This window comes from Dermochelys coriacea, chromosome 11, assembly GCF_009764565.3.
Source record: "Dermochelys coriacea isolate rDerCor1 chromosome 11, rDerCor1.pri.v4, whole genome shotgun sequence".
Classification (NCBI taxonomy): domain Eukaryota; kingdom Metazoa; phylum Chordata; order Testudines; family Dermochelyidae; genus Dermochelys; species Dermochelys coriacea.
This window is the reverse complement of record NC_050078.2, coordinates 23,377,736-23,398,149: the sequence shown is the minus strand read 5'-3', so window position 1 is coordinate 23,398,149 and position 20,414 is coordinate 23,377,736. Positions and strand designations below refer to the sequence as shown.

Sequence of the window (20,414 nt, the reverse complement as noted above, 5' to 3'; positions counted from 1 at the left end):
GGTTATACAGAGCAATAGAAAACATGCTTTGTATATAAGGGAGGATTATAAAATCAAATATACAAGTCTGTTCTAACTGTACAAAAATATGACTATATAAACAGAATAGTGTATACAATGGTTCCCAAAGGGTACTTCAGTTTCTCATTAGAGTTTTAGTTTGTAATATACAGTACTGTGTACATATATATACATATTTGCACATGCATACTGAAAATCTGTATGCTTACAAACAACATTTTGGGTGACATCCTCAGCTGACCATATAGGAATTTGTGTGTGCCTTTTTTACAATTTGCACTTATTCCATTTATAGATTCCAAGGCCAGAAAGTCCATTGTGATCACCTGGCCTGACCTCCTGTGTAACACAGGCCATAGAACTTCCCCAAAATAATTCCTAGAGTATATCTTTTAGAAAAAAAAACATCCAATATTGATTTATAAATTTACCACATCCCTTGTTGGATGTTCCATGCAAATCCCTGGGTGTCAATATGGAGTGTAGAGAGAAAAAAACATTTAGGAACACAGGCATTGTTCGGCAGAATCACATCATTGCTCCATCTAGCTAGAGAAGGGGGAATAATTTCAGATAAAGTAAAAACTGACCCCCAGTACTTTTCAATCATACTTGTAACAAACCCTTAGATCATTTTCCATCACTTCTCAGCCTTAAATTTTTGTTGCTTTACACTTCTAGTGTGTAGTTAGGGCCAGAAGTGCTAAATTTCAGATGAGAAGGTTATTCTCCAAATATTTCCGTCCACCTGGAAATGGCAGTTGGGAGAAGCTTTTACTAATTAACAAGTTGTTGATCGCTTCTCCAAAGCAGACCCAAATTTTGATCATTTCAAGGTTTGCCTATCGCTATATCTAGATTGGTATTATATTCAAACAGAAATAGAAGCAATATTGAATTTCAGTACTCAGTCTGAACAATCCCTATCCTAAAATTTGGAGGATTTAAGAACAAGATTCATTTCCAGATTAGAAAGTTGCTGCTCAGATCTCTCTCTCTAACAATCCTGAACTGGCACAGCAAATGAATACACCACCCAAACTGAGAGATCTAGGGAATTCAAATCCAAACTGCACAGCTGAAACCCATCTCTTGTTTTAATTTAGATGTCTAGTTCTAACTTAAATATTTCAAAAACACAAGAACTAGTATTCAAATCTCATGGTTTATCCTGGTACTAGAAATCCTCCAGGTAATATTCAGAAGGCTCCTTGTTTCTATATATGGTAGTTGCTTATATATTATTCTGATTTAATAAGTACAATGATTGCCTTTAAAAATGTTACAGCTGTCGTTGATAATTTGATGTTATCATAGCATTCATTGATATTCCCCATAATTAGTACAGGGAATACCAAGGGAATACTACAGTAACATTTTTTAGTTACCAAGGCAATTGAAAAGGTTTTAAAGGTACCACTCTATCTTTACATATACATATACCCTATAAAGAAATATATGCACATATATTGCACAGTGCATCTGCTAATGTCCCTTTTCTTATCTTATGAGATTTCACAGAAATCCTTCTAGGACAATTCAGTTTATTCTTTCAGCCCTTCATCTGATGGATGACATGGGGTTACAAAATCATGAAATGTCCTTATAGTACTCTCTTTTCTTTCTGCCTCAATGAATATCCATCATTTGTTTTTGAGTTGTTGACCTTCCTGCACCTTTCCAGCTGAGGAAAGGTTGAGAGAATAATCCAAAATACCCTGAAAGAATTAGCATAAAAATAAGATACTAGGATGATTCTGAATTTCATATTAATGTTCTTATAAAAATATAATCTTTTCATTTGCCTCTGTTTCTCTCTAGCAAAATTCTACAGGTAACTAATTATGTACAAAAATGGAAGTTAAAACATAGTAGCATGGGCAAAGGCAGAAAACTGGCTTCACTCTTCTCAATATATATTTTTCGCTTCACTAAATTTCAAACATTACTAAAAACAAATTCACACGTAGTATGTTCCCTTAATTTTGCTTAGTCTGCTAATCCAAACGAATAATTTTTGGAAAAGAAATATAATCAGTTCATTAAAATCCAACTATTAGTATTGCTGAAATGTCAGCATAATGCTACTAAGTCAATAGCAAATTGACATTGTATATCATTAACTAAAGTGCTTTGTCATTTCTAACATTATAATTTCCATTGAGTAACAAACTTTCCACACGTTTTTGCTTCTTTCTACCCCCTTAACATATTAAGGCATACAGAGCATCTGTAGGCAAAGTGTTCATCTTTAATACAACACATACTATATTTCCATTAAAAACATTTAAAGTAAATAAGCAAAGCACTACATAGATTCTGTAATACAACTGCTTACCGTTTGTTCCTTTGGGCTAATGATGTCTGTGAGTAATAAGTTATGTTGGGAATGATTCCTTCTATGACGAGATATCTGAAAATATATTAATTTACAACTTAGAATCAGCTTGATATAAATTTACCAAATCAAACAAGGTTTACATGTAAGGATAGAATGAAACAATTTGTTGACAGGACATGGGCAGTGAGTGTATATGTATATGTGTATTCTATATATTAAATAAAAAATCAAGTTTTTGAAAACCTGGTTCCCACTGAACATGAACAGACTTTAGGATCATTCTTAGGATCTAGTCCTAATGTTTGCAATGCAACTCTGGCAAATTAAACTAAAATCAACTGGCATATAAATACACCTTCTGAGCTTATATAGAACACTTCATTCACAGGATCTCAAAGCAGTTTTAAAAGATGGGTAGTATTATCCCCATTTAACAGATAGGGAAATTGAAGTACAGAGAAGTTAATGATGAGCCCAAGGCCACATTACAAGTCAGTGAGAGAAACAGGAGATAGACTAGAACTGGGAAAAGAACCTAATGTATCTAATATGTTCCAGCAATTGTAATGGCTATCCCTCAAACTTCCATGACTAGAAAGCTACATAAATATTTGGGTCCTTAATTTCTTTCCCCTCTTCTTTCCCAGGAGAAAAATGTACAAAACTGTAACTGACAGAAACATTTTACACATGACCCTCGGAAATTATCAGAGCTACATGAATCTTTCACAATGAACCTAAAACTCACCTGCGTTCAGGTTTTCCTACAAACCTGAAACTCAGGCAGGTTACCCAAAGATATGCCAGGTCTTTTTGCAAAAGTTGGTTGTGCTTTAATTGAGTTTAAACACAAAAGAGGGTGATTTACAGTTGGGAGTTGGAACCAAAACAAGAAAAAAAATCAAATTTGGCCTGAATTTTATTCCCCATAATCCATTCTCTTATTGCCTACTAAAACACAGCTAACAAAAAGCCATAATGTATTGTGTTTATATTTAAATATCTGAATCTACCAACTGTTCTTAATTAATCCGTAGGGCCTCCCTTAAAAAACAGTCAACCACATTATGATCCCATATTTTCCGGCACAATTTTCCTTCATGTTTATATGTAACCACTAACATTTTAAGCCCCAAAATCTATATCTTAGATAAAGCTCTACTCTCCTAGTCAGAGCTAATAAGCTTAATGAATGACCAGTTATAAATTTAATACAAATCTTTCAGATAAAGAGATAAACATTCTTCACAATTCAAAAAGTTTCTCTGACCTATTTATAAAGAATATCACTTAACAATTTCATTAAGGGTGAGTAACAGCTGGTGACATGGCTGTGTCCTAAAGTGTTTTTCTCTCTTAATATTCTGCATCTTAAGCAATCGAGCCTTCATAAGAAATACTTTAGTTAGTGGCAGTCCCTCCTTTGGGGAGAAAAATATGTCAGACCACATTTTCTGTATTTTGCAGTCTTGTTTTCAGGAGTGTCATGTTCCTGTTTTATTAGCATGTAGGGTAAACAAGAATGATTTGCTGATGCTATTGAGAGAACTTCTAAGACTGTGTTCTTTCTATTTAGATTTTGGATTGAACTTAATATTAATGCAAACAGAGGCATGTGTATAAATTCAAAATAAATTAATGCAATTTATCTTTTTTTCTTTATCTTCAGCATTACAAATCTGGAGACTATATACTGCACAAGACATATAACTAAACTATTCAGGTCTAGATCATATAATTCTCTCCACACCTAATTATTATTTTCTTGTTAACACCCTCAAAGAATTCTAATATATTGGTGAGGCAGGACTTCCCTTTACAAAAGCCATGTTGACTCTCCCCCAACAAATCATGTTTATTTAAGTGTTTGTCCGGTATTGAAGTTGGGCTCACTGGCCTGTAACTGCCAGGATCACCTCTAGAACCCTTTTTAAATATGGGCATTACATTATCTACCCTCCAGTCATCTGGTACAGAGGCTTGTTTCAGCAGCAGGTTACATATTACAGTTAGTAGTTTTGCAATTTCATATTTGAGTTCCTTCAGAACTTGGTGAGTACCATCTGGTCCTGCTGACTTATTACTATTGCATTTATCAATTTGTTCTAAAACCTCTTATACTGATAAATTAATATGGGATAGTACTTCAGATCTGTCTCCCAAAAAGGATATCTCTGATGTGGGTATCTCCCGACATCCTCTGCAGTGAAGACAGGCAAACAGACTGACAGAAGATACTGCATTCAAAAGATTTCCAGAAAGCAAAACAACAATTGCCAGTTCCAGATATAGATGACTTCCTTGTCCCATTATGATATTAATTAAAAACCTTCATTGTGCATGCAGCACCAGAAACATTAATGGAAGCTGCATGTATGTTAAGAGAGAAAGGGACTCTTAGTTGTTATTTATTAAATGATAGATAGATTAGTAGTTTTGTGGAAATGATACCCAAGTTTCTGTAAAAGTAGAAAATATGAAATCATGTCAAGTACTAATGGTGGATTCCAATGTAATTCAGACAAGAACCTCCTTCAGCCCCCAAAACTGAATCTAGATTTAGACTTTGAATCTGTGGCCTATCTCTACAGTGAATCAAGCTAAACCAACACTTTCATTAGAAATTTCCCCAAACATCTGGCTCTCAAATGAAATGAAAGAAAACTTTAAACGAAGTTTTTTCTACCCATTGTAATTCCTGGTGGGCATTTGGTTTAGGGATAGTGCCACTCTTTTATTCAGATCTCCATAAACTGAATCAAAGCATCTTGACAGAAACTCCCAACAGAAGTAAAGGCATACTGTGGAGATTTGTCTAAAAACTCATCAGAACATAAATATTTATATTTTGTAAATATCCCATCTATTAAAGCAGTTTACTGGTCACATTACATCACTGCTTCCCAAATATACTCTTAGTCAGTAGGAATCTGTTCTGAACAGGACCACTTGATTGACAGAGGGCTGCTTTGGAAACAAAATTTACAAATAAATCCCCAATTTTGCTTTATGTAAATCTAGGTGATTATTAACAATGGTAAGGGGCACATTATAAGAGTTGTGTACATGCATCTAGAGAAGGCTACATTCCATTAATTTGGTTCCAAGATATTCTTGTTTTATAGGTACACAATAAGGGGCATGATTTAGGAATTCACCATCCCAATACCACGCACCCCATTATCCTAATAAAGTCAAGCTGAAACTAAATAGTATCTGTCATAACATCTCTATCTCATCCCATAGTGTGTTATGAAAAGCAGAGATTTATAAGAGTAGTTCTAAAAGGAATCTCAAGGAAAGTCATCTTATCAGCAGTTTTCTGATTTGATGAACATTCTTCAGTCAGCAACAATGTCACCTGCAGCATTAAAACTCCACTCAGTGAGCGCCTGCAAGTCTGTGGGCAAGTCTGGTTTTGTTAAATTCAGCCTCAGCAACTTCTTCTCCCCTCCTCCCCCCAGTTAGCTAAAGGGTATCCCTCTACTGCTGGAGTTATTCTAGCTTCCAAGAAATGATCCAGTGTCATACTTTGTGTAAACACATAAAATATGCGGTAAAATATGCCTGCTACCCCAGTAGGAACTGATAACTCCCTCACAGCTACTATTTATCATAATTAATTCAATGTAAATAAAATACCTGAACTTTTACAATTACTTGATCTCTAATTTAATTTCCTTCTGTGTTCCCATTTGTTTTCAAGATGTTTTCTGAAAATAATATGCTTTGTTTTGCAGGTTCACTCTTTGTGACGATAAACCAATCCTAGCAAAACACAGCTCGTTGCTCGTTATTCTTTTATCACAGCAGAACCCAGATCCTAAAAAGGGGCATTGGGACTCAGTATTCACACTAGAAATCTGATTCTAATCTGACTCATTTTGGCAATGAACAGAAGCATAATCTGATCTTTGTGTCTAACCAAAAGTAACCAAGACAGCTGGGATTTCAAATATGGACGTCTCCTAACAAACTGCTCAAGCACAATCTACAAAGAATTATTACCTGGAATTATCTGCTGAATAATTATGAACAAGCAAATTCCAGGTAATTGTAAGAGGTTTGTGGATAATTCACAAACAGAAAAAGAGATTAAATTTGTTGAATAAATAATTTGCTGTGAATTATTCACCCAACAAGCTCTACCTTGCAGCATACTGCCAGAATCTCAGCCTGCAGACCACTAGGATTTCCCAAATATAAAACTCTGATTTGGTTAACAGAGTTAAGATGATTTGCCACTATAAAAATTTCCTCAAAAATGCTTGTCTCACGCCACCAAGAAAGAGATTTTTTTGGATGTTTTAGTAAGTTTTTTGCAAGGATATTTTCACTCTCTCCAAGTTTTGACCTCCCTTTTAAGGGACCTCTCCAGGGGTTATGTCTATTATTTTACTACATCAAAATCAAATTGCAACTTCCATAATGGAGAATCCCTTGTAAACACCCCAAATTGGGACTGCACTTGGTAAGCTCCCTGGCCCTGATCCAGGAACACACATAGGCATGTACTTAAGTGGTTTGCTGGATCAGGGCCAGCATATTCAGTGCATTGCAAGATTGAACTTTCCAGCTGCAGCTTGTATTTGCTGTACAGAGACAAAACTAGCCATGTAAACTTCTGTTACTCCCTCCATACAACAAAGGAAGGGCAGATAATCCGGATTCAATGATACTGATTCATTTCATCTGCAGTCACTCAGATACCACAGAGATCGGCAGCTCCTAGACAGAGAGGTATGATAATTTACAGTCAATTTCTTAATAGCACCATCTATGGACAAATGTTAAACACTGAAACATCTAAATTTACTACTGGATTCCAAATAAAATATATTTTTAATGTTTAAGACCCATTCTTAGGGGTTATGGAACAAACCACCACCTCTGTGAATGGATCCTTTATGGAATTTTCTGCCATCTCCTACTCATCTGGAATATTTCACCAGAATTCCATCCCTAATCATTCCATCCAATGAGGATGACCCACACTATTAAGATATGGCTCCTGCACTCTCCCCAGAATCAGCAAGTCCTCAGGGTCTGATAACTTCAGCACAAGCTCCACAGCCCTTGTAGCATTCCCAGATTTCCTCATAGCATAACTCCAAGAGAACTGCACTGGAGCCACCCTGTCAGGATTATCCCCAGCAATTGCTGCTCTAGGGACTCCCTATAAAGTAGAGAGGGGAATTCCCCCAGGTAGAGAGGGTGATGGAAATCTTAATGCAACATAAGGCTGGATTAACTTTTTGTCCTGCCTTTTCCGCGTGGCTTCATGGGAAGAGGGAGGAATGATATATGTCACCTGAATCTTGCCTCACTTCTCCCCGTGCTGTTCCTAGCCTTCCCCTCTCCCATGAACAGAGGCTGCACAGGATCCATAGGAGGTAGAGGGATGGTGCCATGGAAGTGACTAAGACTTCTCTGCAAAGGAACAGGGATTTTCCTGGAGGGAATTTTTGTGGGCCTGCTAGGAACCAGAATCTGTCGGTACATCACTTAATAAGGAAACCATTTCACAGTCCTCACACATTTGAGTATATTACATATTGTCACCAGAATCTGTACACTCAAGAAAAAATAGGTTTGTGTTACATTCCCTCTGCATGTCTCCTTCAAGCACCCTGCTCCCTATATTCAGTTCAGATCTCTTGAGTGTGAGAGAATAATGATAATGATTTTGTTTCTCTTGACCTCTTGATCACTTATAAATCAGAGTCCTATAAACCTTTTCCACACTGAGAGAGTCTTTTTCATATTAAGCTTATAAAGGTACATATTTTATATCAAGGAAATTTAGTAGAAAAGGGAGTACTCTACAGGATCAAGGTTTAGTCTGGATAAGCATCCTAACAATCAATTTACTCCTAATGTAACCACATTTATTCAGCTGCTTTGGTCAATAGGAGTAAGAATACAAAAATGTTCAGGTCCTAGGTTAAATTTGGTAATAAGGTAATAAGGTCAATCCTTAAGGTGTACTGGATGACAATAAGAGCAGTAATTATGAGTTCCATTCCAAAACATGGGGTTCACTGAAACTGTGCCATATTTCTCCCCAAAGTTCTTGCTAGACTATCTGATATTTTTGTCTCTTAGAATTATTTCAAGAACTCCTCTTCTTCCTATATCAGACATTAGTTATTTATTTGAATTTACAATACATTGATTCTAAGAATCAAATCCCAGCCCAAACTATGATCCTTTTGCACCTCTCTGGCAGTGCAAAGGTTAAAGCTGGCCCAGTTGGGAAAGTGATAATTTCCCTGCCTTGAAGGAGTCCCCATCTCACGAAGCAGGCTCTAAGTCACTCTTTTCTAACCCCTCTGGTTTAGGAACCATGTCCAGATCATGCATGGTGGAGAAGGCACAGTCCCCAAGGGCTGTTACCAGTCCATGTAAGAGAACCCCTAAGGCTGCTCTAATTTATGTCAGGGCTATTTTGGCTCCTGTCAGCCATGGAGTTGAAGAAGCACATAGATAGTACAGCCATATTTCCCTCTGTCCCCTATTTTCTTCACCCTGTGCCTCTCAAGTGGACCCAAAGGTCAAGATCTAAATCTACATTAAATATAATACAGGTTGGTTGCACAGTTGACCATTTCAATCAGTAAACCAATAAGTAACTTGAGAGGTAAGGGGGGCTTTTTATGTTTTGATATCCATTTCCCCCCTGTATTATATACTGTAATCTTTATACACTTCAATAAATAGTATTCGTCTAGTGAAAACAAGTCAAAATACATTAATAATACACATGTATCCATAAATCAGCCCTCTTCAGTTTGCCTTTCTATTGTTCATAACATCCCTAATACCTTTGGTTAGTAGATTAGTAGTAGCAGATACCATGCTGTTCTTAAATACTGCAGGTGTTTTGGGTTGGATGGTACTTTAGTGAAACTGGATATGAAACAGAAGTAACAGGAGGAGCACCAAGGGAATAGAGTCCTCAACAGTAGGTTCGTACACTGTGCCTTCACCTGTCACATGTGTAACTCTGCATTTCTTGATGTGTTTTTTCTATAAGAGCAGCAGCTCACATGAATTGTTAAAAACAGAAAGCAACAGTATACTCTCTGTCCAATTTATTATTATTTTAATTAAAACAACAAAGTAGAAAAAGAAGAAATGTATGGTCTCCATGAAAGAACTCAGTATGTTTAATTCATTATATCAGCTATTTTGAACTGAATTTGCTCTCCAAAATGGTAGCCTCAAGGCAGATGGGCAGACAGAGTCCTTAAAAATTGAAAGCTACATATACAAAAACCCATTACATAACAGTTGCACTAAAACCTGAATGTATTACAATAGTGGTTTAATGTAATTTCTGTAAGCATCGCCTTATTGGAAGAAGAACAGTTAATAATAATGTCACAATGTTATAGATCTGCAAGTACTATATACTCATATATATATATATATATAAGAAGTATTCTTAATACTCTAAGACCTACAAACATAAGCCTTTCTAGTAGATGCTTTGTTAATGTATCTCTTTATCTTGCCCTCCTAATTCATTCTCCCAGAGTTAGACAAGCCAAAAGCTCACCTTATGCTACTGCAGAAGCAATTTTTATTTTTGAAGGTTAATTCAACTCAGCAGGATTTAGGGATGGCACTTTTCCTTGGTCGTAGGCACGTTGGCGCCGGCCAGACAGCTGTTTGGACATTCTCCACTGGGAATCTTGCCCTCAACACCCACAGTTGATGCACATACATGGTCTACTGGCTGCCTACTTCCATGCCCATCTGCTCAGATGGCATGGTGCCCACTCACAAGTTCGCTGGATCCTTGCCCTTAGTGTGTAGGTGCCAGGCAATGATGGGCTTAGATGGGCAGCCTGAAAAATACTGCAAGTGATAATTTTTTTTCTTTAGGAAGTCCTTCCTCTGTTATAGCACTGCAGCATGGATACCACATGCTACCCTACACTTAATCACACCTGTGGACATTTATGTGCCAAAAATAACATAACAAGGGCTACTGAAAAAGGAAGAGATAGGAAGATGCAGAGAGATAACAAAGACTCTTCTCAGAGATTGACAGGTTGTGCTGAAACCACTACCTTGGCTATCCAACTGCATTGGGGCTGTCAAAAGATTTTTAACAAAGGTACATAGTTAATTTTACTGTACTGCAAAAAAAGCAGTCTCTCAGAAAACAATGGCACTAATAAAAATGGCCAGTAAAGAAGCTAATTCAATAGAGCTTGCATTTTAAATTGCTACTTCTTCTTTGAAAAGTCAAAAACCTGCAGCAATAGAATAAACCCAAATAAACCCTTACAAATAACAAGTTGTGTGTTGTCCTTTTACAAGGGCAACACATAACAAGGGATTTTTTCCATGTTCTTTAGGGCTGAGAAGAAACCTGACTGTGGATGTTATAGTAAAAAGCAATACCATTAACAATAAAACATCATTTTCTTCTCAAAGACAGAGTTTAGTTTATAGTAGATTAACATACAGTAGGAGTTTATGACTTTAATGTAGCAAATAGTTTATTTGACAAATAAAACATTTTTCTGTTTGTGAATTATCCACACATAGACTTTAATTTTTACAAATATATTGGTTAAATAATTTCAATAGCAAACACTTTATGCAAATATATTTCAGCCCAGGGCTGATTTGCAAATATTCACTACAACTATATTTTCACCTAATTGTTATTTGTTGGTTGTGTAAGATTAGTCACCAAAGGGACATTGCACTTTTTTCTGTTCCCTGACTAGATGACTGAAACTTTTAAAAAACAGGAGGAAGGAAATCAGTGATTTCAAAATGAGAATATTTTCAAATGAATATTCTAAGACTCTTGCTTTCAGCCAGCATTCTTGTTATGCACCAGTCTCCAGTTCCAAAGATTATAAATGCTTGTTTGCAGATGGAACAGAGACATAAGAAATATATGGCTGGATCTGCATCCTGGACTGGGACTCTAGATGCAGTTAGAAGGCAGTGGAAGACTGTGGCTAACTTAGGGCTGGCCTACCCTGGGATCTTATTGTCATGCAGTTTGATTAAAGGTGACCATTTATATAATTGATATTACCCCTGTTATCCAAGTACCGTAAATCTTGTACAAAGCATATCATGTAAGGTGTCAATGGAAAAGTTATGATTTGCTAAGTATGATTATCCTGTTTATATGCATGCATCATCTTCTTATCTGAATTATGAATATTGGCTATGCACTTGTATCTAAACCTGGGTGTAACCCGGAATACAACACATCAGATAGAATTTACATTAGGGCTAGACAGCTGTGTGTTGATGCCCTATCAATGACACTCCACTTTCACTATGGGCCATTGAAGAAACTCATCCTGTCCAGATAGCAATTCCTGAGGATGCCTCAGAAAGCAAGGAGCTAATGGCCACTCCCTGTGATTCAGCCTGTAGGGTCATGTGGTATTCTCATGTGACCCTGGACTCGGGCCAGTAACTTTCTACAGACAGGACTTTGTTTGTGACAGTTAATGGGCTTTGTTTGTGACAGTTAATTTCCATGCACATGGCAGAGGATATACAAAGACACCAGAAACATCTCCATGTTGCCTCTTTTCTGCTCTGATTCCCTGGACTGTGGATTTGCAACTAAAAGGAGCATCTTGAACTACGGACTGAGGACCTTCCAATCTTTTGGAAATTAGCAGAGAGACTTTACAAGCCAGCAGTCTATTTTTTCACTGCTACAAACCTGATATAAGGACTTTGTAATCATTTGTATGTATATGATCTGTTAACCATTCATAACTTTATTTTATTAATAAATCTTTAGTTTATTTACTAAGGATTGGCTGACAGTGTGATATTTGGGTAAGATTTGAGATACTTATCGATCTGGGGTATCTGATCCTTTGGGACCAGTAAGAACCTCATATATGGTCAAATGGGTTTTCAATAACCTCTCGCTATATTAGACTTGGTTGCCTGGATGGGAGGCAAGTTTTAGAATGCCAAAAGGGAACTGTGTTTGGCTTCTGGTTAACCCATGTGTTACTGCAGAAGTTCTTTTGTTACTGATTTGATTAATCTAATTATGTAATAAACCACCCATTTGGGGGAATGTCTGCCCTATTTCTTGCAGTTTGCCTTGAGTTGACATTCTCAATGTGGTCCATCCCAGGCACCTGGTCACACTTATATCGGCATAGCTACATCGTTCAGGGGTGTGAAAAATCCACAACCCTGAGCAAATTAGCTGTTCATTCTAATCCCCCAGTGTAAACAGTGTTAGGTCGGTGGAAGAATTCTTACGTTGATCTTACTACCACTTCTAGGGGATGTGGATTACAAACACTGATGGGAGAACCCATCCCATTGGCATAGGTAATGACTACACTGAAGTGCTACAGTGGTGCAGACATCCTGCTTGTCTTTGAGCATGTTCAGCTGAATCAGATGTGTGACTACTTGATCTGTTCTAGTCTGGACATGTTGTCAATCTGCTGACTCCAAATTTCACTGGAGCAGTGCCAAAAAACTGATGGCTCCAGAATCAAATTATATTTAGCTGATACACAAGCCAAGAAAGTCTATATGAATGTCCATTGACCAAACCCAAAGAATTCAAATGTTGTTCTAATAGAACTGTCACATGTAAAAGTGTGGAAATTGCTTTGTTTTGAAGTCAAAGCTTAGTTCAACTTTTTTAGAAAGAAGAACAGATCAGTGTTAATACCCTCAAGTATCTTTACTTGTATTTTCACCAATCAGGTGGTTGACTGCATGGCATAAGAGGAAAAACATTGCAAAACATTTACAGTAAGAATTCTGTTTTTGTCAGTGGAAGAATTTTCAAAGACACCATGTTCTTACAAGTGTTCACGGATAGTTTTATCTCCTAGCACTATGGAAAGTCAGAACTCATGAACCCCTGATTTAATGTTGTTCTTGCCAGAAATCTTTAGTGATCAAAAACAGAGATGGGATGAAACATTTGGGTACCACTGAACATAAGGATATGTAGACGTCTGTCTGCTTTACCACACACTCTCCCTCCTCTTTCAACCAGCAAATTGAGGAATCCTCCAAATGCTTCCTATTGGCTGACATTCACCTCTTTATCAAATCATTTCCTGTCATCTAGCAAGAATGTCTCAGTATTGCTTAAAAGAAACCCAGCACTCATCTGGAAGATGCAACAACCTTAGCCCATGGTACAAGATTAAAAAAAAATCAGCTACAAGCTCCCTAAGCATTATTATAATATCAATATGAAAAAATGGTTACCAACTTTTATAAGTACTATATTTAAAGTCTCCTTTCAAGTGAAAGGGGGATTTCACAGAAAACCATTGTTAGGAAGTTTCCTTCCTTTTTTCCTACTCTACCTGGAAGCCTGCAGTACTAGAAAAAGCACAAATGTTTGTCTTTCCCTTTACTTTTTCTATTATATTTCTTAGTTTTTCACCTAATTTGAACACTGAAGCAAACCGCACAGGTAACAGTGATTGCTACTGTAATGGGATAGTAAGATAACTAGCTCATGGTTAGGCAGTGAGCCTACAGTTTCTGTTGCCCTAGTTGTTCAAAGGAGGCTCAGCCAAGTTGTATGCAGTGGGCTTCAGTCACGCCTGAGTGATTCTATTGCTTCCCTTAGGGTTCTGCTGCTACCGGGGGGTGGGGGTGTATAGAAGGCCAACTTCAGTCTATATTCAGGAATGAGGGGGAATCTATCAATTTTCCTTGGTGAGATCAAGGATGGATATGTACCTGGCAGCCCCGGCCTTTTCAGTAATTCATCGACTCATGGCTTAGGATTGGCATTGAATTTGGATACTGCATACACTTTTTGAAAGTCTGTGCATAACTGTGTTGAGCCATCTGGTTTGGGCACAAGTATTATTGGACTCTGCCATTCACTGTGTGGCTCTTTGATGACTCGCATGGTTAACATGTAGCTCTTGTTTCACAGCCTCTCATTTTTCTGGGTAGTGGTCTCACACTTTCTCATACTTTTTTTCCAGGTTCGGTCTCTATACAGTGGAATACTAGGTGAGTCTGGCCTGAGGTCACTGAAAACTGATGAGCCTGTGTAACTTCTGTTCCTGTTTGGGTTGTAAGTCTTTTCCCAACTGACACTGTCTATGGATAGGGAGCTGTTATAGTAGAGGGGCTGGGTTTGGGCTCAGGAGGGAATGGAGTGATGCAGTCTTTCTGTGCTTTCCATAGGTGGACATGATATATTTGGGTGGCCCTTCTCTTCTTGGGTTGGCAAGCTTCATAATCTACCTTGTCAACCTATCTCACTAGTTCAAAGGACCCCTTTCCAACATGTTAACAGCTTGGATTCAGATGTAGGCAGCAAGAGTAACACTTGGTTCCCCATTGGAGTCCTCGGACACAGGCACCTTGTAGCTTAGTCTTGTTGCGCCTTCAATAAGTTCTCCTTTCCAAATGTTCCCATGGACTTTAGATTTTCTTTTAGTAGTAATATATACTGTACTGTGCTTGTGGGCAGAGGTGAATTACAGTGTTTTGGGATCCTGGGTCAGAGCAAGTGGGGCCCTCTCCTTACCCCTTCTACCTGCAGTCCCTCCCTTCCCCTGGTGCTCCTGCTGGAGAAATGGGGCCGTCTGGTGCTCCTGTCGGGGAGCAGGGTCAGGGTGCGGGGTCTTTCCCCCACTACCTGGCGGGAGCACCAGGCAAGTGGTCAGAGTGGGACTAGCCCCTGCGCCCCGATCCTGCTCTCCAGAAGGAGCACTGGGCCAGTGTAGAGGAGCGGGACCGGGGTATGAGGGTGCCCATTTTTCCGGGCCCCCCCAATTGGCTGGGCCCTTGGGCACAGGCCCCATTGGTACTGATTCCAGAAAAGTAGTCCATGCATATAAACTGTTTGGACTCATCCGATTTTCGGCTTGCTGCATGACACTGACAGTATAGGCACATATCCTTAATATAGTAGATAAAGAAAAGAAGAAATGGAATTATTCTGTTTGAAACTTCTGAAGCATCTAAACAGACTGGAAATTGCCACTGATTTGATTGTCCTTGCACTGCAATGATAGAAAAGTCAACCAACTTACAAGTAATAAAAAAAAGAAACATCTGTTGCTGTTAGAAAATTCTGTGGTGTATGAATGCAGTACTTCGAACACATTTCAGTACATTGCGATTGTATTGACAGCAAAGTCACAAGAAGTATAGATACATATTTGTGGGAGGGGACAAAACTTGTGTGACAAACTGGTTATTTACAAGTGTGTTGATGTCTCTCTCTTATGTCTAGTGAAGGCTTCAAAACAACATCTTGCTACTGTTTTCTCCTTGTTTTTCCACTCTTTAAGAGAGGGAACATGAATGAGAGCAGAATGGCACAGAATTAGCTCAAATAACGAGAAGAATAGAGATGGAAAAATATCTAATGGATTGTACTTGGTCTAGCAGCAGGATTTCTATTAGAGGTATATGTCCAACCTCTGCTTGGAGTTAGAGTCACATTTGATCTATTGCCACACTTAAAATCCAGATGACAGCAATGAGATGAAGTATCTTTTTCTGACCGATAGCTGCCCACTCTGTGACTGTTCCTCCCTAATAAAGACTTCACAATGGTAATCAAAACCTTCATAATCTTAAAGGCAGATTAGTGCAATGAACTTCCCTTGTGGTAATCTTTGAAAAGCAAAAAGCAGCTTCATCTGGTGCAAGCAATCTTTGAGTTGGGCAAGCCACAATGAGCATATCTCACCAATGTGCTATGCTCTGTATTGGTTACCTATTTGCTTCTGACCTAGTTCAAGGTATCAGTTAGAACCTACAATGCCTTAAAATGTCTAGGATTAGAGAAAGAGTGGATGGCGGGCCCATGAATCTGGACTCCTGCACTGAGAGTTCATCAAAGCTTGAGTCTGGCAAGCTTCATCGTATATATAAAACCACTATGGTCAAGCATTTTACTGACCATTGACTTCTCCTCAACAGTTGAGTATAACTGTTCTGAACTATGTTGTGTCATACTGTATATCAGAAAGATACAGAACTACTGTTTCAATATATCTGTTTTCTTTAAAAAGTAAACAAAACAGCATGAAAAAATTAAAGAGTTTGATTTTTCCAAAGCTTTGCACCTCGTATTGTCATTTACCAGTGTTCAAAATGCTGCTAAATCAGAAAAGCAGCATTTTACAGTCACTTTGTACAGGCAAACACAACATAAGCAGCACGGTAGTGGAGAATCAGGCCCACTGTGTTATCTCTCTAATCTTATACACTTAAATCCATTTGATAACAATGGGAGACTTGAGGCTTAATGGATCCTAATTCCTTCAGTGATTTACTATACATTGCAATAGAAAGTGCCTCCAAAACTATTTTCTACATGGAACTAATTATCAGAGTTAAACAGATCATAGAACCATAGAATATCAGGGTTGGAAGGGACCTCAGGAGGTCATCTAGTCCAACCCCCTGCTCAAAGCAGGACCAATCCACAACTAAATCATCCCAGCCAGGGCTTTGTCAAGCCTGACCTTAAAAACCTCTAAGGAAGTAGATCCCTAAGTAACCCTTCCAGTGCTTCACCATGCTCCTAGTGAAAAAGTTTTTCCTAATATCCAACCTAAACCTCCCCCACTGCAACTTGAGACCATTACCCTTTGTTCTGTCATCTCATACCACTGAGAACAGTCTAGACCCATCCTCTTTGGAACCCCCTTTCAGGTAGTTGAAAGTAGCTATCAAATCCCCCCTCATTCTTCTCTTCTGCAGACTAAATAATCCCAGTTCCTTCAGCCTCTCCTCATAAATTATGTGCTCCAGCCCCCTAATCATCCAGATCTCTGAATACATTTTTTAAAAAGGCATTTCTGTGGGGTATTCAAAGGGCCATTTCAGCCACAGTTTAGTTATCAATGACACAGTAACTGAGGCTGTCCTGAAAAATAGCTCCTAATTCTAATCCTATAGACACTAGTGATTTATTTTACACACATGTGCACACACACACACACATATACTAGAGATTGGTGTAAATTTTCAGAAAAATGCACACAATTACCTTCCTAATTGCAGGAGCAGTTAAAGTAAGTACATGAGCAAATGACCAGACAGACATATAACTGGTTATTTTGTATTCAATCCATGAGAATGAATATATCTGTGGTAAGTGTGCATGCAAAGCAGGTGCACAATTTTATGTGTGCTTTTCTGAAAATGTATGCCGTTATATTTAAAATAATGGTTGAAAGTATAGTAGGTACTAAAAGCATGCTAATTACACTTTGGACTCTCTTCTATTCTGAAAATTGCTTACATATGCTTTATAAGTGATTTTTGTATGAGTCTAACACTATCTGCTTTGACGGTCATAAGGATATATTTCGGCTGTGAGGACACCGAAGGCATTTGTCCTTTAGCCTTCTGCCTCACAACATGATTGAGCATCTGTATACCTTACAACCATACATCCTGTCAAGTGTTATTCTTTTACATATCACAATTTACCTCTCATTCTCTATTCAAACATGCTTCCAAGGTGAGCAACAAGCTACTTTAGCTGCCATGTCATTTCAGTTTTTACACATTTTCTCTTATTATGTGTGCTCTACATCTCAGTGATGTCTCACCTCCCCATTCTACAACCAAGGGCTAAAAGTCAGGAACAAAGCTCGGTCTCAATGTCAAAGAGTGAAAACAGGGGAAAAATATCACACAAGAGACAGTTAATGGTCACAGACTCTACTCTGCAGCTTCTATTCTTATGGATTTTGCAAGTTTTTGCAGCTCATCAACACAACATGAATCAGAGAAGAATGATGGCATCTCTGAGGTTAATATTGTGGTCTGTGTTGGTGCTGTCTGCTGAAGTGAACAGTACAGTTATACACGTGCAAAGATGGCTTGTACTTTCTTCACCCACTAAAATTTAAAAATGAGGAGCTGCCTAGAGATGATGAGAGCTGCAGAACTTGTAGTATGCATTACAGTCCTGCTTACATGTCATTTGGAAAATATGACAGACAATCCAGATTAGGGAAATTAGATTAAACACACATGTATTGTTCTCAGTGGGAACAGGTTTCTGCTGAGCTTTTTTTAAATTCTGGCCAACTGAGTATAATCCAAGCAGAAAACAATCACCTGGAGCTAAGGCTGAACAGACATAACATTGACGTTACAAGAATGTGTTAAAAGAACGTTCAGTTAAAAAGAAAAGCTACATTTTGGTAGCAGTAAAGTTGCACTTTGAAAGAGAAACAGTAGAAAATGGTCCTGTATTACCTGCATCATTAGCACTAGTGGTGACACAGGGGTGCAGTCTTCCACTTTTCTCCCTCCCTTTCCTTAACACCTTATTGTGTAAGATTTAAGTTAACATTTTCAAAATGTGATTTAAGGTACTTAGTCCCTGTTTAACAAGTGACATGCCTAGAATATACCAGCAAACCCTCCTAATGTGGAAACAGTTTATGTTATCAAAAGAGTGATTTTGCTGGTATAGCTTATACTTGCCACCTGAACAAAAGAGCTTAACCATCAAAAGCACTTGTTTAGGTGATATAACTGTATCAACACTAAAGCTTTTTTTTCCAGAATAAAAATGTTGTAAAAACCATACCCCTAACCAACATAGTATCTAGTGTAGACATGGTTGTAGACTCTTAGGGTGAAATCCTGGCTCTACTAAGGTCAACAACAAAACATCCCTATCGGTAGGGATCTGCAATCATCTTTAAGTGCCTACATCTCTTTTGAAAATAGTCATTAGGTTCATAAGGCACTTAGGTGCTTTTGAAAATGTTACCTTTTACTTTTCTTTATAATTTTCTTGAATGACTTTCTGATAAGAATATTTTTATTTTTGTAAACAATATAAGACATTTTCAGCCTATGTTTAAAAAAGCCACTGCATGTAGGGCTCGATCCTATGCTCACTGAAGTCAATGGCAAAGGCATTGACTTTAATGGCATAAGATCAAGGCCTTGGATTTAATACTAGCTCTATAGCTGATGACACTTATCTATGTGCTATGAGCCTTTGGGAACAGTGGGGAATGTGTATGGTTTCAAAGAAGGCAAGAGTCCTGGAAAATAGTGATGGTCAGTAAACACAGGCCCAATTTGTTTTAAATATCATCATCATATATAATCGCTGTGCGCTACATTGTGCCCATGATCTTCAATGTCTCTTCCCCATATGAATCTCACTCCAACAATCAGGAATAATTTTCCTCCTGTACCTCTCAAAAACTGGTAGCTCCCTAGAAAATACAAGACCTAACACTTGTGTGACAGATATTTGCATAGGTGACATTAGTGATTTGGTTGGATCCCAGATACTTGCTTAACAGTGAGTAGGTAGGTGATCTGTTTGGGTTATTTTGCATTAATTTATGAGATAATACAATACTTTGTGCAACCTGAGGCCATCATTCCTGAATAATAAAATCTCATTAAAGAGCTGATCTGGGCGTATTGGGAATCAGTTTGATAACCTTATATATTGACTTTTTTTGCTACTAGAAGTGTTTTTTGATCAACTATCTCACCTCTTTAATTCTCCTACATTTTTGTTGTTTGAAATGCATCATTCACTGGAGATTTGGGACCTAATCTTTCTGTTGTTAACTGTGAGTTTAATAAAAATAATTTCCTTGATATCTTTGGTGTGAGTAGCTCATATTGAATGAATATAACCAACAAAGAGTAGCATTTTATTTATGAGGCATCTTGACTTTGTTTATTAAGTTATCATTTCTGGGTACAAGTGTCAACACAATTTGTGTTTTGAATAATGTGAAGCAGATAACCTCAACTAACAGGTAATTAGAATTATTTTCATATTTAGCAGTTTCCTTAATTGTTTCTGAAACCTAAAACTAAAACTGTAATAAATAATGAGCAGCCAGAACATGTCCCTGCACAGTTTCATCCAACTCCTTCCACTGGAGTTTGCTCAAACAGCAGAAGTAAGATCCGTGTGGATCTTGGGAAATGGAGCAAAGGCTACATTATGGGCTTGTCTACATTACCAAATTAAGTTGACTTTATCTAATTCAATTTTGAGCCTCCGAATTAATTAAGTCGATTG

At 37.8% G+C, this 20,414-nt stretch overlaps 1 protein-coding gene across 3 annotated transcripts in view; it reads right to left on the bottom strand.

Annotated features, from left to right (window-relative positions):
• ARHGAP15 (Rho GTPase activating protein 15) overlaps positions 1 to 20,414 on the bottom strand; it is a 450,542-nt gene that overhangs the window by 388,811 nt on the left and 41,317 nt on the right. For all 3 annotated transcript variants that reach the window (XM_038422842.2, XM_043505082.1, XM_043505081.1), the window contains one exon: positions 2,360 to 2,434. In XM_038422842.2, the coding sequence (XP_038278770.1) occupies positions 2,360 to 2,434 (75 nt within the window). The remainder of the gene's footprint in view (positions 1 to 2,359; positions 2,435 to 20,414) is intronic.